The sequence below is a fragment of the Polypterus senegalus genome, chromosome 6 (assembly GCF_016835505.1).
Source record: "Polypterus senegalus isolate Bchr_013 chromosome 6, ASM1683550v1, whole genome shotgun sequence".
NCBI lineage: Eukaryota > Metazoa > Chordata > Cladistia > Polypteriformes > Polypteridae > Polypterus > Polypterus senegalus.
In genome coordinates, this window is record NC_053159.1 from 147,608,427 (window position 1) to 147,633,797 (window position 25,371).

General features: G+C 37.3%; 1 protein-coding gene across 1 annotated transcript in view; it reads left to right on the top strand.

The window, feature by feature from the left end:
- The window catches only part of LOC120530667 (low-density lipoprotein receptor-related protein 1B-like), a 1,848,048-nt gene that overhangs the window by 1,053,952 nt on the left and 768,725 nt on the right, over window positions 1–25,371 (top strand). Inside the window, exons 20-22 of the mRNA XM_039755091.1 lie at window positions 6,480–6,560; window positions 11,516–11,683; window positions 23,812–23,994. Coding sequence (XP_039611025.1) covers window positions 6,480–6,560; window positions 11,516–11,683; window positions 23,812–23,994 — 432 coding nt within the window. The remainder of the gene's footprint in view (window positions 1–6,479; window positions 6,561–11,515; window positions 11,684–23,811; window positions 23,995–25,371) is intronic.

Sequence of the window (25,371 nt, forward strand, 5' to 3'; positions counted from 1 at the left end):
TATTATTGTACTGAAATCATCCATTTAATAATTTCCTCTGTCATCAATTTGGCTGAAAAACTTCAGAAGAAAATTGTGGAAGAATCCAAGTACAGATGTTGGTAACTACTGAGGTGTTTATCAGTAGTTCTATCTGGCGTTCTATCCCAGGTGACTGTTCCTGCCTTTCAACATATACTTGGTGGAACAGGCATAAGCCCCCCACAACCCAGCTCAGGATTAAGTGTGTTTAGAAAATGGTATGGTATGCTCTTTTATTGTTGCCCTTTTGCTTTTCTCTGCAAATCCTATTATACTTACAGAATGGTGTCATGTCCGTTATCAGAATAAATGTACAATAGTGTATATTTAAATTCAGTGTTGCAAAGTGTTCTTATTTAAAAATAAAAATACATACTAAATATTTCTTTTCTAAACGCCACAAGGTTATGATTTTGAAGAATTTTTGATAAGGATAACCATAGCTGCATTAACAACATTTTTAACCTTTGTAGTTAATAGCATTAATAACATTGCATAGTTTTAATACATCTGATTAATCTTACTCTTTAACAAATAAAAAGCTCTAAATCAGTTTATTTACTGCAAATATTGTAAGTAATGCTCACAAGGTACTACCTTAAACATATTTTATGTCATCTTTTTTATGGAATTTAGTCACTCATTAATTTTTAAAAACGTTTTTACCATAAAACTGTATTGCTGATACTAATCCTACTAATTCTATCAATAATTTTTTTTATAATTACACTGAAACACATATTTCACATAAAATGTACAGAAAATTAATATAGAATTCATTATAAAATTGAGAGTTATTTCACTTGTCCTTGAAGCATTAAAGGTTTACAGTAGTGCAGTAATAAAACTAATATGATTTTTGTCAGATCGTATTGATTTTCTTATGTTCCGACAATGTAATTTTAATTAAAGCACAAGGGTGAAACCACAAGGACCCAATTTCATCTTTTCATTTTGAGTGACAGAATTTAATTGAGGCTATATAGATTTCTGTCTCATTACATTTGAATGAAAACTGAGGTGAAGCAAGAATGAACAGATTGTGATCTTTGAAACATGAGAAAACATTAAACCAAAAGAGATCATGATTTATATGTGTAATGACTTATTAAACTTTATACACATTTGTTACAGGGCTTGCAATGCCAATTCATTACTCAATTTTTGGTATTGCTAAACAGCAAATTCCAAAATTCTAAAAAATGTCATGTTTGTTTTGACAAGTTTAGTTTGTCACAGTTATTTATGTTACTTATCCTTTATCTCTTACAGTTTTACCTTGTGCATAGCAGATTCAGAATTAAAAAGCATCTTAATGTTAGATTATCTTTTGAAAAGACAATTTACAGTAAAATTAAATTGGTTGGACATCACCTTCCACCACATTGTAAAGGTCTTAGGAATTTTGAACAAATTGTGAAACAATATATTGTTGTGACAACTTTAAATTGTTATAAGGATGAGGCATTGATACAACTTAGCAATTACCTGACTGAAAATGAGCTTTTTGAGATGTCTGTTTTTAGTTGAACACTGATATTTTCTTACGCATGCTTGATTTATTGGTACCAATAGAACTAGCAGTACAAATATTACATCCACCCTAATAGATGGATAAGTGTAAAATGATAAGTCTATCTATCTGTGTGTCCACATTTCTGTCATTTAGTGGACTCGTCACTGTCAGCTGCCAGACAGTGTTCAGAAGCCATTAAGAAGGCTAACAGAAAGAAAGAAAGAAAGAAAGAAAGAAAGAAAGAAAGAAAGAAAGAAAGAAGCTTCTGTAAAATGTTGGGTTATATACTGTAGATAGATAGATAGATAGATAGATAGATAGATAGATAGATAGATAGATAGATAGATAGATAGATAGATAGATAGATAGATAGATAGATAGATAGATAGATAGATACTTTATTAATCACAAGGGGAAATTCACATAATCCAGCAGCAGCATACTGATACAAAAAAACAATATTAAAGAGTAATAAAAATGCAGGTAAAAACAGACAATAACTTTGAGTAATGTTAACGTTTAATCCCTGGGTGGAATTGAAGAGTTGCATAGTGTGAGGGAGGAACGATCTCCTCAGTCTGTCAGTGGAGCAGGACAGTGACAGCAGTCTGTCACTTAAGTTGCTCCTCTGTCTGGAGATGATCCTGTTCAGTGGATTCTCTATGATTGACAGGAGCCTGCTCAGCACCCGTTGCTCTGCTACAGATGTCAAACTGTCCAGCTTAATTCCTACAATAGAGCCTGTCTTCCTCACAAGTTTGTGCAGGTGTGAGGCGTCCTTCTTCTTTATGCTGCCTCCCCAGCACACCACCGCGTACAAAAGGGCACTCACCACAACCGTCCGATAGAACATCTGCAGCATCTTATTGCAGATGTTGAAGAACGCCAGCCTTCTAAGGAAGTATAGTCGACTCTGACCTTTCTTACACAGAGCATCAGTATTGGCAGTCCAGTCCAATTTGTCATCACCTCTGATGATCACAGGGTTCCATGAGGGGCCTGGGCCTCCTAAAATCCACCACCAGTTCCTTGGGCTTGCTGGTGTTCAGGTGTAAGTGGTTTGAGTCGCACCATTTAACAAAGTCCTTTGTTAGCTTCCTATACTCCTCCTCCTGCCCACTCCTGATGCAGCCCATGATAGCAGTGTCGTCAGTGAACTTTTGCACATGGCAGGACTCTGAGTTGTATTGGAAGTCTGATGTATATAGGCTGAATAGGACCGAAGAAAGTACAGTCCCCTGCGGTGCTTCTGTGTTCCTGACCACAATATCAGACCTGCAGTTCCCGAGACGCACATACTGAGGTCTGTCTGTAAGATAGTCCACAATCCATGCCACCAGGTGTGAATCTACTCCCATCTCTGTCAGCTTGTCCTTCAGGAGCAGAGGTTGGATGGTGTTGAAGGCGCTAGAGAACATAATTCTTACAGCACCACTGCCTCTGTCCAAGTGGGAGAGGAATCGGTGTAGCATATAGATGATGGCATCCTCCACTCCCACCTTCTTCTGGTATGCGAACTGCAAAGGGTTGAGGGCACGGTGGACCTGTGGCCTCAGGTGGTGAAGCAGCAGCCACTACATGGTCTTCATCAAATGAAGCATGTATAGCATGATGTGTAGAGTAGAAGTCCATGGAGGTTAAGCTCAAGCTTTATAATATGCTGGTGAGGCCTCATCTGGAGTGCTGTGTGCAGTTTGGGTCTCCAGGCTACAAAAAAAAGACATAGCAGCGCTAGAAAAAGTCCAGAGAAGAGTGACCTGGTTGATTCCAGGGTGGCAGTGGATGATTTCTTAGGGAAGCTTAAAGGAGCTTAACCTTTTCAGTTTAAGCAAAAGGAAATTGAGAGGAGACATGATTGAAAGTGTTCAGCATGAGGATGTGGATCAAGGCTGTTACTTTAAAATGAATTCAACAGAAACACGTGGACACAGTTGGAAACTTATTAAGGTTAAATTTTGCAAAAACATTAAAAAGTTTTTCTTCACACAGACAACCATAGACACATGGAATAAGCTACCAAGTAGAGTGGTAGGCAGTAGGACTTTAGAGACATTCAAAACTAGACTTGATGTAATTTTGGAGGATTTAAGAGGATAGGAGTTGTGAGCCTTATTTGGCTGAATTACCTGTTCTTGTCTAAATGTTTCTGATATTTCTAATGTTTGTAAAAACTTCTTAATCCTGTTCAGCTGTAATTTTTTGTTCCTTTTACTCCAGTGGATACAGCATGTGAGGCATAGGTTCTTCTCAGATAAATTCGGTAATGCATTAGAAGGAAATATCCATCCATCCAACCATTTTCTCTACCCACTTATCCAGGGCAGGTCGTGGGTCAGCAGGAGCCTATCCTAGCAAGTTTCAGGCTTAAGTTAGGACCAGTACCTGAACAGGTGAACACGTGCAAACACATTAGGGCCAGTTTAGCAAAGCCAATTCACCTAACCTGCATATCTTTGGACTGTGAGAAGAAATCCTTGGTCGTGGGGAGAACATGAAAAATCCACGCAGGTAGCATCCAAGAAACAAGGCCGCAGCAATACCACTGTGCAATTCTAGAAGAAAGTATCATCATAAATACCGTATTAGGTTCATATTAAAATAAATAAATAAACAAAAAGTAGATGTTTTCAGCAGTGCCATAATACTGTATTGTTTATTGACACATTTACGTCTACAGTTATGTACATAACTTGTCATGCTTCTTTACCTGGTCATTTCCTCCAAGCTGGCACACTTTGTACAGCAGATTACTGTTCTTAAAATGTCTTTAGCAGACACAGCCAATTTTCAAACTCTGCTTTTGCGCATTTAAAGAATATGATAGGAAAGATTAATTAGATCCTTTGACTAAGGTTATCTGTGCATGTTGTACTTTTCTGAGCCTCAAATATAGGTAATTAAAGCATAACTGTTACCTTTCAGTTAATAACAGAGAACTTACATTATTATATTTTCTTTAAAGAACACACAAGGCCATTTTCTTCAACCCTGAGCAAAACATTTCCTAGAAATTATTAAATGGTACAACAACAAAAAAAAATATTGCACTGGAATTTTAAACTTTTGTTATTCCATACCATAGAAAACAGGAACAGCCTTGCAGGCTGAATCTAGGAACCTTTTGGAGATTAAAGACTAAATTTTAAAAAATGTATTTAACAACTATAGGTCAAAAATGTTACAACAGGTTAACAATATCTGCAATGCTGAAATCTAAACAATGCTGTCTGCTAGGAGGTTAGGCTGGGTCATTGTCACACAATCAACAGAAACTTCTATCTGTCTATCTATATACTGCATATGCTAGCCGTGGTACCTGTCGAAGAGAGCTAATAGAATTTCTTGCCCTATGTGTACCTTTTATCTTTATTCTCATGTGTGTGAACATCTTTTCACCACCTCTCCCCCTCTCGAGCATGGCCCCATAAAGCCTGCGTCTTAGACTCTGTCACTATTTTTGAGGTGCCTTTCTCACCTCCTGTCCAGTTTTATACTTTCCGCCTTTGAAGGTGACTCTCTCAATGTGTCTTTTATGCCTTTAATGACATGTCTTCACTGACGTTTCTTCACTCCTGCATTGTCTCGTAAAGCAGATTATTTTTGGGATTTATACTTTCTGTTTTTGATGGTAACTCTCTCAGTGTAACTTTTACAGCTTTAATAACGTGTCACCACTCCTTCTCTCGCACTCATTCCTTTAAAGCCTGCTTCTCAGACTATGCTATTATATTTGAGATACCTTTCTCACAGATTGCTTTTATATTTACACACTTTGAAGGCGACTCTCTCAATGTGCCACATATGCTTTCACTCCTCCTCATGTGTCTCACAATCGCAATTCCTCTTTCATCACGACACCCAAGCTAAACTGACCAATCAGATTACTCTGAGGGACTGGACACACAAACCTTTGTGTTTTATTATAAAGTAGACATGTATGTGTGTGTCTGTTTGTGTACAGTATGTTAACATACATACATAGTATGTGTTTACATTATATTCTGTAGAAAGATAGATAGATACTTTATTAATCCCAAGGGGAAATTCATGTATATACATTAAGTATATTTATGTATATATGTGATTAATAGGTTTGTTTAAAATCCAATAGTTCAAATTATCTTGATAGGTTAAACATTTCAATAAAATTCAAGTAAGGAGAAGGTAACACACAAGAATAGTCATCAAGCAAAATGATCTTTTACTGGGTTTTGGTCAATTTGCTATATCTGCATTTAGCTGATTAGGTGAAGTTTTTAATGTCATATAAAATTTAACATTTCCATTACTAGAGATAAATGTTTACACAAGATTGCTTTCAGAGTGAGCAATTGCCAAGGCAAGTGATGTAATGCTGCCAAACCTGATGAACAAAAAGTTTCAAAAGTGTATCATTCTAAAATCTGTACAAAATATTAAACAAAAACAGACAACCTTCATCAGCTAGTGAATATGTCTCACCCAACTTTAGCAGGAAAAGCAAACATGTCCTTTGGAAAGAGATTGTCTCATTGTTACACAGCCAGGGCACCATGCAGATGGTCATTGAATGTCTCCGAGACTAAGTATGTGTTTAGAATGGTTGAATATGTGGAACACAAAACTAAACAGTTCATGATTTTAAACAGGAACAATTTGTAGAGGACACTGGAAAAAGATGAGCAAATAAAGTGTATTTCACAATACTAGATACTAGGTAAAGCAGGTTTATGTCACCATTTGAAGATAGATGGAGTATAATATAAGATACTGTTGGCTGGCTGAGTAAATGTTATATTAATTGATTACTGTTTTCCATTGATATTGGATTAATTGCAGTTCTTTAACATCCTTGGTGGCCCTGAAGTACAAAATGTTAATCCACTGATTTTAACAATGTTAAATATCTAATATCTATCTTATATTTATATATAAATATGGATATTTTGATTTTTATTTACAGCATTTCCTACTTGTGATCCCCTTACACAGTTCAGCTGTAGCAACGGGAGATGTATCAGTATGAAATGGCACTGTGACTCAGGTAAGATGTGTTTGTCTGCACTTTATCATCATCGGGCTTGATAGAGAGAGAGTATTTTTCAATCACCAAGTAGGGCAGCAATCACTGTTATTTGCTGCTTGCAAATAATTTGACACATAGCTATATTCGCCAACATCTCTTAGCAGTTGGCAGATGTATTACAGTTAAGGTAAGGTGTATGCTAAAGTGTGTCTGATAAAGTAAACATCCAAATTTGACCTCATAAAGTAGTACTCCAAAGTAGAAGCAAAAAAACAAGTTGCTAAAGGGTCTATTACTTTTCAGTGAGTCATTCTATTTAAAAGATATTAGAAAATGGGATTTAAGATTACCTGAAAAAAAGCTTATGGTGGAATAATTGTCTTAATGTATTTGCTCCTTTTCAAGCAAACATGTTGAGTTGGTTAGATTGCCAAATGTACAAAAAAGCAGAGAAACAGAAAGAAAGCTATTGTTGCTGTATTAAATCATGAGGACAGCATTATGAAAGAGAAATGTTGTTAATACATTAAGAAATAAAATGTACACTTAGGCATTTATTCAAGCAAGTTTATACTTTTCATTAAAACCATATATAGCAGGTTCAGAATTTCTGATTAATAGATATAAGTTATTACAAAAAAGTAGAAGAAATGTTTTCTTATTTTAATTCTGTTATATTGTGTTTAAATTTATGAAATTATGTTCTGTTGCAAATACATTTCAGTGAAAATTTGCCCCATTTTGTATTTTCTGATTTCTTGCACGTTTTCACTTTGAATTTAATGAGATATTCACCCATATGATAATAATAAATATAAACTGACTGAACAAACAATAACAAATCTTACTTCATTTATTCAACACCTATTTCAAATTTATTATCATGTGCAAGAGTTTGGCAGTGTTTATTCAAAAAATTGAAAACAATTTTGGCAATGTTCAGTCTTAAAACCATTATTAGCCAACAGCAAGTTATACTGTATATTAATATTTCCACCTAAATAAAAATATAAGTTTATCATCATTAATGCTAAATCCATTCAGTCAGTCATTCTCCAACCCACTATATCCTAACACAGGGTCATGGGGGTCTGCTGGAGCCAATCCCAGCCAGCACAGGGCACAAGGCAGGATCAAACCCTGGGCAGGGCGCCAGCTCACTGCAGGGCACACACACACACCCACAATTTAGGATCGCCAATGCACCTAAACTGCATGTCTTTCGATTACCCATGCAGACATGGGGAGAACATGCAAACTCCACGCAGGGATGAACCGGAAAGTGAACCCAAGTCTCCTTACTGTGAGGCAGCAGTGCTACCACTGCACCACCATGCCACCCTGAATCCATTCAATACAAATTTAAATGGAAAAAAACAGATCAGTTCAGTTGATCAGATTAAAGATCCTCAATTCAGAAGAGTGAATATTTAGCAAATAATAAGTCAAGCTCTGGGCTAGCCCTTAACAAAGTTTGCATTGATTCATTGAAGAAATATTCCCATAACTCCAGACCAAGACAATTTTGGTAATCTGAAGTGTTCATAAAAAGCGTTGATAAAAAAGTGACTGATGTCTTTCATAACAGGCTTGTAGGTGAAAGCATAATGGATCAGATTGTGGTCAGATCTGTCAAGTTGTGCAAAAGATTTAAATTTAAAGGCATCATTCCAATAATGCAGGTCCTCCTTGATGTTTTCTCAAGTGGAACATTACACATGCTGATGGAAGTTTCTCATTGTTCCTTCCAAAGCCCCACATTTGAAGTCACCACATAACTACATGGTTGGAATGATTCATCATTCGGGGCTTGGTAAAAGAGTTAATCATTTCTGTCGCTGAGTCTGTGTTTGCAAGGGGAGGAACATAAACAATAACCAATATAATGTAACTTGTATCCTTTGGCAGGTAACAATGGCACATTTAGACAGTTAGTATTTTCTTGTCTGGATTGTAACTTAGTTGTAATTGTAATGTGCTCACTTTTACATCTTTTCTCATTCACAAAAATTACCACAACCCCTTCTACCTTTTTCCACTTGATTTGTCAGTATCAGATGAAATCCATCCAGAATTAAAATAGTCTCTGGAATAAGAAGTTTATGACAGTTTTCTTCAATACAGAAGTTGCCACAGAACTGGTTGCGCCACTATTTTAAAAGCTCTAGGATTCCGCCTTAAATTGACAAGTTTTTTTTGGCACTGATAAATCTTTCAGAACATAATCCAGAAATTCTAAGTGTCTGAAAGGTGATCTTGGTAGATGATTAATATTTCTCACAGAAACATTGGATATCTCAAAATATACTTTTACTCATTTATTTACTGTTGGAGTAAAGATAAGGTAATAATCATCATTTCATTCATACCTGTATGTGCCAATTCTGTGTTCATTATCAAACACACATACAGTGATCCCTCACTATATCGCGCTTCGACTTTCGCGGCTTCACTCCATCGCGGATTTTAAATGTAAGCATATCTAAATATATATCACAGATTTTTCGCTGGTTCGCGGATTTCTGCAGACAGTGGGTCTTTTAATTTATGCTACACGCTTCCTCAGTTTGTTTGCCCAGTTGATTTCATACAAGGGACGCTATTGGCGGATGGCTGAGAAGCAATCAGAGCACGTATTACGTATTCAATAAAACTCCTCAATGATATACAATATGCTTCCCGCACAGTGCTTTACACACTTGAAAGCTCTAACAACACGTATTGATTTTTGATTGTTTGCTTTTCTCTGCCTCTCTCTCTCTCTCTGACATTCTCTGCTCCTGACGGAGGTGGTGCTTGCATACTTAAAAGTGCAACAGCCCTATTGATTTTTGATTGTTTACTTTACTTTCTGTCTCTGACATTTTCTGCTCCTGACGCGCACCTTGAAGAGGAAGATATGTTTGCATTCTTTTAATTGTGAGAAAGAACTGTCATCTCTGTCTTATCATGGAGCACAGTTTAAACTTTTGACTAAAGGGTGTTTTTTCATGTCTAGAGGGCTCTAATAATGTTAAAAAATGTATTTAGAAGGTCATAAACAGGTTTTCTGTTCTCTAACTGCGAAAATATTAGATTTATAAATAAAGAATCCTACTTCGTGGAAATTCATTTATCTGTCTGGAGCGGATTAACTGCGATAAATAAGGGTTTATAACTGTGCGGAGAATATTTATAAACAGTGTGGGAGAGTTTCTAAGGGCTTAAAATACTGTATATAAAAATAACCATACAAACATATGGTTTCTACTTCGTGGATTTTCACCTATTGCGAGGGGTTCTGGAACACAACCCCCGCGATCGAGGAGGGATTACTGTATTTAAATCAGAATGGGGTGTTGGAGTAACTGACACCAAGGCCAACCATAGTATTCTTCATTGAGCACAGGGCAGGAATCAGTCCTGGACAAGGTGTTGGTCTACCTAACATTCACGTCACTGGGAGCAAAATATCTTAAGACACTCAGTGTCAAAAATACAGTACAGGCCAAAAGTTTGGACACACCTCCTCATTCAATGTGTTTTCTTTATTTTCATGACCATTTACAGCACTCCATTACTCTCCTTCTTGGTCAAATAGCCCTTACACAGCCTGGAGGTGTGTTTGGGGTCATTGTCCTGTTGAAAAATAAATGATCGTCCAACTAACCTGACTTCTGCACAACACAACTGCTGGTCCCAACCCCATTGATAAAGCAGGAAATTCCACTAAATAACCCTGATAAGGCACACCTGTGAAGTGAAAACCATTTTAGGTGACTACCTGTTGAAGCTCATTGAGAGAATGCCAAGAGTGTGCAAAGCAATAAACAGAGCAAAGGGTGGCTATTTTGAAGAAATTAGAATATAAAACATGTTTTCAGTTATTTCACCTGTGTGTTCATTCATAGTTTTGATGCCTTCAGTGAGAATCTACCAATGTAAATGGTCATGAAAATAAAGAAAACACATTGAATGAGGAGGTGTGTCCAAACTTTTGGCCTGTACTGTATATACAAAATTACTCAATCCTATAGGGAGGAATAAGCTCGCAGATTTAAATGAGGATTTTCTGCTCTTTAAAGAACTGAAACATTATCTGTACTTTTCTTTCAAACTGAACTGTTCAAATTGTAGAATTGAAACTGTATAACCAATAATTAATATGACACAACACAGAAACTTCTTATCTAGTTATCATCTTTGTTTTGTTATTTGGGTTGGCAAACACCAAATAATTTATTTTCTTAATCTGTTTCTATTCAGCAAAAAGATGTATGCCCTGTTTGCACTTCCCTGTCAATCTAAGTGTTAGTTTTCTATAGAACAGTCAGTCAGTCATTCTCCAACCCGCTTTATCCTAACACAGAGTCACGAGGGTCTGCTGGGGCCAATCCCAGCCACCACAGGGCCCACACACCAAGCACCTAACCTGCATCTTTTCAAAGAAAACCACTTAGATGCGGGGAGAACATGCAAACTCCACGCAGGGAGGATCCAGGAAGTGAACCCAGGACTCCTAACTGCAAGGCAGCAGCGCTACCACTGTGCCACCAAGCTGCCCACTAAAGGACATTTCAAATTTAAATGTTAAATCCTGGCAAGATGGTTTACACATTCATACTCACTTACAACCTGGCAAATTTAGAGTCACTCTCATATTTGTGAGATGTGGATTGAATTTGAGGTATCTGAGAAAAAACAGTAAGAACATGCAGGTAGTCACCACCACCAGCTTCAAACCTAAGACCTTAGAAGACTTAGAAAGAAGCACAAAATATTAAAGTACTCTGTTAGCTGTCTAAGAAAACCCGCTTTATCCTAACACAGAGTCACAAGGGTCTGCTGGAGCCAATCCCAGCCAACAGGGCACAAGGCAGGAACAAATCCTGGGCAATGTGCCAGCCCACCACAGTTTTCTATAGAATAGTTCATATTAAATGATTTCCTTATGTACATCTGATTCTAATATTTGAATGTGATTTTTCTTTCAGATGATGACTGCGGAGATGGCACTGATGAGCTTGGATGCACTCACTCATGTTCAAATGTTAAGTTCCCTTGCTCAAATGGGAGATGTATACCAGAAAACTGGGCTTGTGATGGCGATAATGACTGTGGTGATTTTAGTGATGAGTCTAACACAACTTGCTCAGGATCAGGTTAGTGCTGAATTAGCTGCCAACATTAAGGAAGAAAGCATAACTATTTCTCTGTAAATTGCATTACTTTTTTGATGTAAATGTTTAATCTTTTTCTGAACAAGCATTACTAATATCAACCTATTAATAGCGAATTAAATATTATGCTTTATACTGAAAGAGCTGGAAAGAGAATTGCATATATCATAACATAATAGGAGATGACATTTGAGGTATAAAGTAAGGCAGAAATTATTATGTTAATGTTTTGAACCATCTATAAATAACAATCTCTGTTTGTTTATTTATTAATTCATTATGCACAGCATTGTTTGTTTGCCATAAACTCTAAATTTGAAGCTTCATACTTCAAATATTTTCCTCACTATTTCGTCTATGTCCCATGCTGCCCCAAGCAAACCCATGTTGTCTCCATTGATATTTATTGCAATTCATTATTTCTTGTATCAGAAGGAAAAACCTTCAAGTATGCAAAGAAACTTCCCATTACTAAAGATAATTGTGTTCTAGGTACAAGAAGTTTATGGGTAATAAAGTAATATATAATTTGTAATTATCGTTGAATTTTCTCACTCTGGCAACTATGGATAACTCATGTAATACATAAATAAAAGCTCATTGCAATGTATTATAGATTACAGAACATTTAGATATGTGCCTTGTATAAAATCTACATTCTTTAAATATTTATCTCAAATCTTAACAAAAAAACAGATGAAAAAGTGACCCTACAGAAGTGTGTCATAATGAGGCCATTACAATGCCAGTCTTGTTTGTTGCTTTGGAGTAATGAAAGTCTCCTGTTTCCCTGAGAGTTCACCTGTAAGTCATGTCAATTTTTTCACCACACTTGGATTAAAGCCTACATTACAACAGAAAATCAGAAGGAACACATTCACATGATATTAAGGTAGACAGTATGCCCACTACAAGATATGTTTCAAATGTCAACATTCTAGGGAAGTAAAGCTAATAATGCTAAATTTAACCATAAAAATGTTAAGTATTTTAACAGAAGAAATATTCATGTGGAGGTGAAATATAACAAGAACATTAAAGTCACACAATCAAGAAGAGTAATAAAGTAGAAGAAACTCACTTTTTTTTTTTTTTTGTTCACTGTATTCTGTATACATAATCGAGTTAGACTTAATAATCGACTCAGATGGGTTAAACAATTCCAGGCTTCATGTCTGATCAGCACCAATTACAAACTTTTTTATAGGTTTGTTTGATTAAAGATGCTGAACAGAACATCTGTAATGAATGATCAACTTTCTGAATATCGCAGTATGAAAGATCAGAACAATATATACTGCTCAAAAAATGAAAGGACCACTTTTTAATGAGAGTATAGCAACAAGTAAATGAACCTTCCTGGATATTGATCTGGTCAGTTAAGTAGCAGAGGGGGTTGTTAATCAGTTTCAGCTGCTTTGGTGTTAATAAAATTAACAACAGGTGCACTAGAGGGGCAACAATGAGATGACCCCCAAAACAAGAATAGTTTAACAGGTGGAGGCCACTGACATTTTTCCCTCCTCATCTTTTCTGACTATTTTTTTTATTAGTTTTGCATTTGGCTATGGTCAGTGTCACTACTGGTAGCAGGAGGTGATACCTGGACTCTACAGAGGTTGCACAGGTAGTTCAACTTCTCCAGGATGGCACATCAATATGTGCCATTGCCAGAAGGTTTGCAGTGTCTACCAGGACAGTTTCAAGGAGTCAGGCAGTTACTCTAGGAAAGCTGGACGGGGTTGTAGAAGGTCCTTAACCCATCAGCAGTACCAGTATCTGCTCCTTTGGGCAAGGAGGAACAGGATGAGCACTGCCAGAGCCCTACAAAATGACCTCCAGCAGGCCACTAGTGTGAATGTCTCTGACCAAATAATTAGAAGCAGACTTCATAAGGGTGGCCTGATGGCCTTCTGTCCTCTAGTTGTCCTATGCTCATTGCCCGGCACAGTGGAGCTCGATTGGTATTTGCCATAGAATACCAGAATTGGCAGGTCTACCACTGGTGCCCTGTGCTTTTTACAGATGATAGCAGGTTCACCCTGAGCACATGTGACAGACATGAAAGGGTCTGGAGAAACCGTAGAGAACGTTACGCTGCCTGTAACATCGTTCAGCATGAACGGTTTGGTGGTGGGTCAGTGATGGTCTGGGGTGGCATATCCATGGAGAGACGCACAGACCTCTACATGCTAGACAACAGCACCTTGAATGCCATTAGGTTTTGGGATGAAATCCTTGGACCCATTGTCAGACCATGTGCTGTTACAGTGGATCCTGGGTTTCTCCTGGTGCATGACAATGCTCGGCCCTTATGTGGCGATAGTATGCAGGCAGCTCCTGGAGGATGAAGGAATTGATACCATTGATTGGCCCCCACACTCGCCTGACCTGAATCCAATAGAATACTTCTGGGACATTATGTTTCGGTCCATCCAACGGTGCCAGGTTGCACCTCAGACTGTCCAGGAGCTCAGTGACCCCCTGGTCCAGATATGGGAGGAGATCCCCCAAGACACCATCCATTGTCTCATAAGGAGCATGCCCCCCCGACATTGTCAGGCATGCATACAACCACATACAAACTACTGAGTACGATTTTGGTTTGCTACAATGAAATTTCAGCAAAATGGACAAGCCTGCAGCATCATTTTTTCACTTTGATTTTCAAATTTTGAATTCAGCCCTCTGTATGTTGATAATTTTCATTTCCATCAAACGATGTGGCATCCTTTCATTCAAAACATATTACCCAATCCATAACAGTAAAGATATCCAGCATGTTTTTTTTCCCATTAAGATCTGATGTGTTTTCAAAGTGTTCCTGTAATTTTTTTGAGCAGTTTACATGTAGTAGTTAAGGCACTCATCTCTGAAAGGTTTAAGTGGCTGTTGCTTTTGAAATTCACTGAGAAAAAACATGTTTAGCAGTCATAGTTTGATCTGAACATGGTCATCACAAACATGCCAAAGCTGTTCTTATACTCATAAACATAATAATAATAAATTGCATAAAGCCCAATGTATCTGAATGTAGCTTTCTATACTTCAAAGCTTTGTGTGTATATATATATATAATTTGTATATATATGAAAATCTTCTAAGTGATTACACATGCTTGCCCACTTTAAACTATTCTTTTAATATGCCATTCTCAGTTTCAATTTAGTTTCCTGGCATCATTACACTGTTGCAGAGGGCACAGTTCTGTTGTATATATTTGAGCTGGATAATATTGTAATAGACATTTGGGTAAAATTTTCAAAAGAGACTAAATTATGTAGATTGACAGATACTTTACAGTCAACAGAATGTCTGCAGCTGCATATGAGAAGTCAAGCAAAATGACACGTTTTATTGGCTAAGTGAACAGATTACAATATGCAAGCTTTTGAGGCAACTCAGGCCCCTTCTTCAAGCAGTTTAAAGGTGTCATTTTGCTTGACTTCTCATTGCGTCCATAATGGTCAACACGGTACAACACCATATTACTACAGCTGCATCTGTATGAAATGCAGATTCGTGCAAATCTGTGGAATGTTAATTTTAATGTAAATATGCTTACAAAGCAAACAAGTCACGTAGAGTTACACCCCCTCCATGCTCCTTGATTACAGTGCTGCTGACTCCAAGGGAGAAACATTGGTCTTAAATGGTGCCACTTGAATTTTGAATAGGCGAATGCTCTGTACACTGCACTTTCCACATGAATACATTAGTGTAACATTAATACATTGGTTTAATACATAGGGTAGCAGGAGTTAGGTATGCCCACTTCAACCACTGCATTGCATATAAATTTACATCTGCTGATTTTAAATAGGAACTACATACACCAGATGAAAAACACGAAAATAGATATTGTACTTCAATAAGCATAAACAAATAAAAATCGTAAAACCTCAAATAACAATAATATACAGTATTGTCAGATTTCACATTATTCCTACCAATTGCCCATTTCAAATCCAAAGATTACACTTTCCTGTAAAACTGTGTTTTGCAATTACCATCAATGAAACCCAAGTAACTAGGAAAAGCAGAAAAAGCAGGAACTAATTTAAAGTAGAAATGTTTTACTTCTGGACAAATGTGTATAGCATGTTCAAGAGTAAACAACTTTAGTGATCTATTATTATTATTATTATTATTATTATTATTATTATTATTATTATCTATATATATAATTCACTAAGGCAAGACACCCATGTAAAGGCAAGACAACCATGAAAAGCACGCCTCAAGGGGCATGCATTCACTAAGCCACCGACAAGTGAGACACCTATGGCGCGCGCAGGAAGGAGCCACGGCCACCAACTCCAAGACCATTGGATACGACGACAACTTGCAGGGCCACGCCCACTAACTCGGGCGTGACAACACAGAAAAAATGGCGTCATTTATATTCGTCTGTCGTAGAGGGCACATGCAGTGTAGGTCAGGTTAATGTCATGTGCATGTCATGCACCTCCGAGCTACGTTGACTGTTCATAGAGGCATGTTTCTCGTGGAGGTGAATCGCCATATGCAGCTTGTGAAACAGTTTGCGAGGGGTATCCCATGGGATCCTTAAAATAATCCTTTACAACTGAGGTTAAAGCACAATGAAGTAAGCAATCTTTAAAAACCGACATTTCGGTTACGACGCACGACCGCGTGCACCATGGCAAACTGTTTTACACGCTACATACAGCTATTTGCATCTGCTACAAACATGCGTCTTCTTAGATGCTCCTGCACTTTGTTCACACCCCCCTCCCACCTCGCTACTACCGTGGTCGGGTGTCTTGCTGGATTATATATAGAAAGGCAGCCAAACCTGCACAGAGCAATGAAAAGTCTAGAGTTCCATCTTTTCATTCACTTTCTGTTGTATCCTCAAACCCTTCCTTTTTAGACAACTGTGTCTTTCCAGAAGTGTTCAACCATCAATAAATAATTATGCGGCATTTGTTATGCCGCGGGTTCACTATTTTGTTGTATTTTATTCTCTCCAGAGGTCCATCTTTTCATTCGCTTACTGTTGTATTCTCACACCAACCCGTTTTAGACAACCGTGTCTTTCCAGAAGTGTTTAGCATTCAATAAATAATTATGCATGACATTGAGCGTGTGTCTACCCGGCATGGGTAAGTGGTTGAACCCAATTCGGGCTGCAAACCGTGGAATTCCCACTAAGTGTGACTCATACGCTCCCACTTGTTGCGTCCCAACCCTTTGTACACACCCCCTCCCACCTAGCTACTACCGTGGTCGGTTGTTTTGGTGGATTATATATAGAAGAGCGGCCAAAACCGCACAGAGCAATGAAAAGTCTACGTCAGTCACAGGTACATCTGGACTGTGTAAAGAAGACGATTCAAGTGACGAGTTGGAGGTGGGCACATGAGCGGGCAGTGCATACTGAATGAGAAATCAGCAGACTAGCATGACAGACAGAGCTGAATGGACGTCCTACCTCTCCTCCCGTTCCAGACTCCGCGCCGTGCACCCCCATCCCTCCGTCTGGCAGGAGAAGGTGCAAGGACGGTCCGCCAGTTTTCAGTCACGGACAATTGGGTGTTGGTTCGTTCCGTGCATTGTTACAATTTTGCTTTTCTTGCTGATTTATTACATTACCGGTTTTTCAAATGTTAATTTTCTCCCTGTGCTTAAAAATCATTAAAAAAACGGCCTGATTATGCGGCGTATGGTATGCCGCGGGTTGGCTAGTTATTATTATTATTACTTGACATTTTACTGATGCTTTTAGCCAACATGACAAGACAGAAAAGGTTTCATTTTGTTTGTTTTTCCAGTTGGGGCACAGGCAGATAAAGTGACATTCTCAGGGTCACACAGTGTCAATAGTAGGATTTGAACCCTTAACCTCAGGGTTTGACGCTCTAGGTCCAAAGCCTTAACCACTACAACAAAGCACTTAGTTATATAATAATTCCTGATTAACCAGTCGCACTCTAATGTCAACGGTGAAGTCCATTGTCTGATGAAAAAGCCAAGTAACACATCTCATTTTTAATAAAACAAAGAAGGCTGACACAAGGCAGTATAAAACTAAATTAAAAAGTCAATGGCACAATTGTAACAGTAGGCTTTAAGAACATTAACATAAAGATGACAGAATTCAAAGTCAAAACATAAAAGTCTCTCAAATTTGATTATATTAAAATTTTAATTAGACTTTCGTTAAATGATGGAAAATACATTTTTTTTTTTATTGTTTGTTGTGAGAGATGAACCGAGTTGTAAGAGACAGGTGAAGGAATGGATCGGCCAGGACCTCTCGCTGCAGCATATGCTCTAGTCGAAGCAAAACAGCAAGTGAGGCAGGTGATGAGAATTCACTGATCTCGGGCAGGAAATTGGAACCTAGCAAGTCTTGTTTATCCCTGCAGTCAACTGCTACCAACACCCCTGCAAGTCAGTGGAATCCACTCTAACAGGTTATGTATCTCCACTCTCGGACCACGGAGAACATTGAAATGAGCTATCTGAGCTGAAGGCAATGATTACCGTACTCTTGAGAGAAACAGAAGATATACACAAGTGAAAAGATGAGATAGATAGATAGATAGATAGATAGATAGATAGATAGATAGATAGATAGATAGATAGATAGATAGATAGATAGATAGATAGATAGATAGATAGATAGATAGATAGATAGATAGATAGATACACAAAAGAACAGGCAGAAATCTTACTAGAATAGACAGCAGAATGAACAAGCTGCTTCAGGAAATAAATGATCAGGAGGTACATTTAAACAATAAATCTGGTGTAAACCTTAATAAAACTCTAGCAAGTATCAATGAAAAAATGCAGGAAAATACAAGCAAAATTGAGCATAAAATAAAATAACATGGTGATCACATGGAAGATGTTAAATAAACGTTTACGACTCGTATTGAAGTGGTTGAACAATCAACATTTGCCACTGACAAAAAGGCAACTGCTGTAGAATTTGAATGCAAAATGCTTGGTGATAAATTAGCTGCATTGGAAGACATGTAGAAGGAACAACATCAGAACCAATGGTCTCCTGGAAAACTATGAAAGTTATAGCTCAAATACTTTCTAAAATAAATGGAGACTTTAAAGATAATTATTATATTTAAGTTGCTTTAAATACTGTGATTATATTGGACCAGTCAGTTTATTTCAGGGATGGAGATGACATTTATATGTTTATAATGATGCTTTGCTGTAGCAAAATATACATGCAATGGCATCTGTAGAGGAATTTTCATCTCCATTTTACCCATAACTCTATGATTAGGGGAACAATTGTCATACTAAGCACCTATTTTACATGCATACCTTTGTGGATGTGGGAGAACGGCCATATTCCTCAAAGGAAAACCCTTGCTGATACGGGGGTAACACAGACACTTTAAACACACACACTGCTTGAGCCCCAGATTCAAACCCAGTGTGCTTGGCCCACGAGGCAGCTGTTCTATCTATCAAGCTGACATGTCACAGTTCATTGATATTAAGGTGTCAAAATCATTAATTACTCTGATACTATTAAGAGTTCAATAATTCATCAGCAGAATGAGGTTTAAGTCAGGTGAATAAAGATTTTTTTTTCCTTCTAGAAGTGAACTCCTTTAGCAAGACTCTGAAGGCAGCAGAATCTAAACTAAACTGAAAGGACTGATTGACTGCTTGAGTAATAAAGGGTACAAGCTGAGTACAGCAAGACAAATGAGATGTAGTCAGAGATTAAAGAGTCAAAGCTGTAGGTCTGTAATGTAAGAGTTGACTTGTAACATCAGACTGAGTCAAAAAACAAAGACTGAGAAATGGATTAAAACAATTAAAAAAATGAATCATGCAGGCTTCACGGTATGAAGTGAAAAAATTTTAAAAATTGAGAAAATAAGAAAGAATATGAAGACTATTAGAGGAAAAGTATACTTCTGTACAAATTGTTGGCTGCATTTATATTGTGAATAAGTACCTGAATGACAAAAGATTGCCAATGACTAAGGCAAGAAAGACCAAGAAGGAGTATGGTGGGACATTGTGGATGAGCGAGTCACACATTAGACCTCTGGGAGGCAGAGACCTTTGACAGTTTTACAGGCTATGAACATGCCAATGTGGAAAAACATAATCCTTTGAGAGGACTGCAAGACATAAACACTTACTCAATGCCATAAAAGAGTAGACGGCAAGAACACACAGAGCATAAAGGTTCATGATAAAGTACCTACAGTCAGGCCCTCTCTCTAACCCTCTCAAAGTGCCCCTTTTTTGAAACAACTTTACATTTTGGAGTTTTTTTGAATACAGGGGTATGTCACAGGAGTGTGCCTACCAGAGCTGGTTACTGGCTTTTTAAGGAATAAGCACACAAGGCAAACATACTATCAGAATAAAATGTAGCTGTCCAGAATCCTAAAAATCTCATTTAGCAAGTTAAGAAAAAGGAGATATTTAAGCATTAAGGCAGTGTGTTCTTCTTCCTGTTTCCTGTTGCCAAGTATTTCCTGATCTGGAATGGAGATAACCAAACATGAAAGATTATTTGGATTTTCCTTGTAAGAATAATCTGAGGACAAGTAGATTAAATGTTTATTACATGATTCATTCCCCATCATTTTTCATCATCTTCATCTTAATCGTAAATATTTCATGAAATCAGACTACAGTTGAGAAACTGTAATATTGTCTGCTGTTGTTTTATCCATAGTAGCTGACGATGACTGTGCATTATTTTCAACCAAACTGGACTGCCTTAATCTTACAAAATTTCCAAAGTTCTACATTGAAAATACAAGCAGTAATTCTTCCGCTGTATTGTTGACAACAGGTTTCTGATGTGGAATCATTTTGAGATATCACATAAGCAAGGATAAATTAAATATATTGAAAGTTGAAACTGACATTGTTTTAATAAAGGTCCAGCAATGTCCATTGCTATTCTTTTTAGAGGGGACTGTCATAATGGGCAATGGATTAAATATTCCCTGAATCAGGATGTAATGCCTGTAGTCATGATCAAAAGTAAGAAGAACATACCCCTGACCGGTAAAACTCATTAAAATGCACACTTTAGTTCATTTCATTGTAAGTACCTAACAAATGGCTGAGGGGTAACATCAATATGGCTCATTGATCCAACTGTGCCACTAGCAGTCATTTTTCTTTTCTGCCACTCATTATCTTTATCCTAAACAATAAGCCCCTGGAAACTGAACAATGAGCTATAGAAAATTAATGTTTCTCTTGATATAATTTCATCTCTATCATCTAATTATTAGTCCAGGCAATGTCTACAATAGAATTACATGTTGTTCTTTCTTTCTCCATTCTGGCTTATAGCATGCATTTAGGGTGTACAGTGGGGCGTCCTCAACTTAAAGAAAGTTTCTGTAGGTTTCATTTTTTTTCTCTCCATTGGACATTGGTACATCCTTTCTTGTAAAATGTCTTTTGCAATTTACAACAATAAAACAAGAAGAAGGCTTGTAGACTGCTTTAGGGAACTGAAATATTGAGATCAAAGACTTCACCAAGTCTGTTGTGGAACTTTTACATCTTTTTGATTATAACCACACATACTGAATCTTTTCACCTGTGCCTTTTCACATGGTTTCCAATAAAGAAACTTAAAAATGAAGCTTTTTGTATGATGTGAATCACACATTCCTCCCGAAAAATAGACTAGCCCTTTAATCTGTCTCTTCATCTCACCACTTTTGGACTTTTATCTCCCCTGGCTTTTCTGCTCCCTTGCCCAAATGAATATCTTCTCTGCTTATTCCTTTATAAGCACAAATCTAATGAAGACTCTCTAAGCTGAAACTTTTGTTTTCCAACCTTTGATTTATTTTTTCATTGAAAAAAAGTTAGGTCTGTTTTTTTCATTATGATGGGTTGACATCTCCTCCAGGGTTCGCTCCTGCCTTGCATCTAGTGCTGCTGGCAGTAGCTCTTGCCAGTGTAATCTTATTTTTACCATTGTGATGTGGGGTACCTAAACTTTGAACAAAGTGCATCAAAGACTATGTGGTTTTGTTGTTTATTTAATCCAGACATATAAAAAGGAGACAAATGAAGTAAAGAGGAGGAAGAAGTGCTGTTGTCTGACAATCTGCCCATATTACGTTTTCATGCCCTCCCTGCATGGAGAGCACTTTGAGTAGTGAGAAATGTGTTTTATAAATGTAAAGAATTATTATTATTTAGTAATTACTTTGGTGACACCCTTTAAACATATATGGCTCACTTCACTCACCTTTTACCAGTGTGTATTCCACTTTTAAAGTAGAGATGCACCCTGCTGCCCACTCCCATTGTACCTGATGACAAATCTGTGTTGACATTTCTGTCATTTTGTCCTTCTATTACAGCAGCATGTACCAAGGCACATTCAGTGATCGGATTTGATCATTCAGATATCCACATACATAACACTTTATTGATAGAAAATGCAATGTTAGAGCAGCTGGTTACAAACAGCTTTGTTATAAAACTGCACAACATATATTCCAGGTGTAACAGTGGAATAAATAAATACATGCATCATGTGCATAATTAATTTAAAAGTTATTGTATTCAGTGCAGAAAATACCCAACGTAGATGGAGGTAATGTTGTAGCATCGAATGTCAGCCTGGTAAGAATATGCTATAATGAACTGCACAATGGCAGCACTAAATCAAGACATAATCTATTTTTTACGAACTGAGAGACTGGAGGAAAGCCTTTTCTTAACCATATTTCATCACTCTTGTGTATGTCTTCTTAAGCCCTTTTAACAAGTATAATCTGGACCCGACTTCTTTTCATTAAAGTCTAGAAAAAAATGATATTATCCTTAATTTTTTTTGAATGTGGGCTGTCCAGTTCTGATATTCCCTTTAGTCAGACAAAAGATGACTAATCCTGTATATCTGCTTTAAGGAAAATCCTTTTATATTTGAATCCTTTAATCTCCCATAATTAAAGCTCAAAGCACAGAAGATATTTTAAATGGATGAAATTCACCATCTTGTCAAGAAAAAAATGATTTTTATTAGCTTCTAGCCAGTCTTTTTTTACCTGTTCCTGAATTGCCGCACCAAAAAGTATAATATTCCACGGGCTCTTCTCCGTATTTTCTATTATTTACTGCTTAATGCAGGTGGTTCAGGGGTTAGTATGGCTGACTCACAACTCCTAGAGACTGAGCTCAGATCTTGGTTTGATCACTGTATGAAATTTGTATGTTTTTATATGTTTGTGTGGGTTTTCAACCACACATCAAAGACACAAATTAGGCTAATTGGTGACTTAAATCGGCATGGCTGTGGGTGACTATGATGGGTGATAGTCTACTTGACCAGCATTCCCAGTGTTTAAATTATTCATTTAAAGAATGCTTATAATAATAAAAAAAAAAAACTATTGGCTATTAAGAGGACTGTGAGGCCCAGAACAGCTAAAAATAAATCCAGGAATAAATAAAAATGTTTGGGCATAAATGTGCAGAATATGTACATGCATTTTTTATATGATTAAACATTTTATGCAATTAATTTATGCTCTAAAAATACATAGAAAAGTAAAGCTGGTATGTCGGTAAAAGTAAGACCTCAATTTCCCCATTTGGATTTTTTAAAAGCTTTTGTCACTTGGTTTTGTAAAATTAATTACATTTGCTGCTAATTTGCATAATGTGACTGTATCCCAATCCCTCAGCCTCGGTTTCTTTGTGAAAACTGCTAGCTACTTCTTGCTTGAACAGTTTGTCAATGGCAAAGAAATCTCACAACTTTTCCCCAACCTCATATGTAAATGCTATTCTGTGATCAGCCAAGCAGTGGCAAGATAACACAGGCTTTAAATTGAAATGTCAGTCCCAGCCATCAGTGTTAAATGACAATCATAATCGAGATTTGTAACCAGGGCTCTTAAGCGTTAGGTATCTTTTTTAGCCTGCTCAAATGAGGTGCGTCTGAGAGACTTGAAGCCCTGACATACTGTTCTTTTATGATTGGAGAGTTGCGTTACTTTGGATGAAAATGACTGCCTCACAAAAGAAAGCCAATCCTAACAGTCCTTAGCTCTACAGATATGCTAATTTTGCTTTAATTAGAATTCTGGTCTTTTTCACAGCTTTGCCACCTGTAGGTGACTGTTCTGCAAAGGAATATCACTGTTACACCGATGGAGCTTGTATACCTGAGCGATGGCGCTGTGATGGAGACAAAGACTGTGAAGATGGCAGTGATGAAACGAACTGTGATGGCACCAAGAAAATCTGCGATCCAAAAACAAAGTTCACATGCAACATCTCAGGTAAAAAAAAAAAAAAGACAGGTTAATACAAACTTTTTTTTTATACAATTTTGAATAAATGTGAAGCACATTGCATTCAGCAACTTCCTACTTTTGCTGGTGAGGGTTGTTTCATCCACTCTGTTCCCCGCAACTTTGAACTACATGCCCAAGTCACCTCAGGTGACTCCTTTGAACCTGGACAAGCAGTGGTTCCATTCCAAAGTCCTTACATATTTCTTAGCTGCTTACTCTATAACAGAGAGTAGGGAAAGCAACCTTCATTTTCCAAGGAGAACCTCATTTTGGCTACATGTAGTGATGGTCTCATTCTTTTGATCATTGTTTTCAGATTGTGAGCATATCTGAATTATATATTTATTGTATTTATGAAATTATATTTATATATTTATGAATTATAGATTGTGAGCACATCTCTATTGTAGGTACGGTGCTGGACAGTTTGACATCTGTGGCAGAGCAACAGGCGCTGAACTGGCACCTGTAAATCAGGGAGAATCCACTGCATCCACTGAACAGGATCATCTCCAGACAGAGAAGCAGTTTCAGTGACAGACTGCTGTCACTGTCCTGCTCCACTGACAGACTGAGGAGACCCCACACTATGTGACTCTTCAATTCCACACTACACAAAATTATTGACTGTTATACCTGCCTCGCACTCTCCACCTTGCATTTTTTAACTTGCACTGCATTTGTATCACTCTTTAATTAATATTATCTTTATCAGTATGCTGCTGCTGGAGTATGTGAATTTCCCCTTGGGGATTAATAAAGTATCTATCTATCTATCTATCTATCTATCTATCTATCTATCTATCTATCTATCTATCTATCTATCTATCTATCTATCTATCTGTCTGTCTGTCTGTCTGTCTGTCTGTCTGTCTGTATGTCTGTCTGTGAAGATGTAGATTGACGGCTAAACTGAAAGCTTTGTCCAAGGACTTTGCTCCTGCTTCACTACCATGGTCCAGTACAAAGTTCATAAAACAGCCCCTGCACTGATTAATTTGTTAATCTTATGATTGCCTCTCAGTTCACTAGTGAGTAGGACCCCAAAATTCTTGAATTCCTCCACTTGGGAAGTTCTCATCCCTGTTTGTGATGGTGTGGGTCCTGCTCCATGCTCCCTCTTCCAGTTTTGGGAGCCTCCAGATGAGCTGTGCAAATGAGGATAAAACACTCTTGGAGCAAGGAGAAGGTGCAGAGTGCAAAGGTGCTTTTATTAAAACAAAAACAAATCCAAAACAGTATCCATAGTGCAGTGCTTCAAATGCTAGTAAATACAGTAATCCTATTAAAAACAACAGTGAAGTGGAGGTTAAAATGTCAATATATAATTCATTTAAAAATTAAATTAAAATACTGACAGGA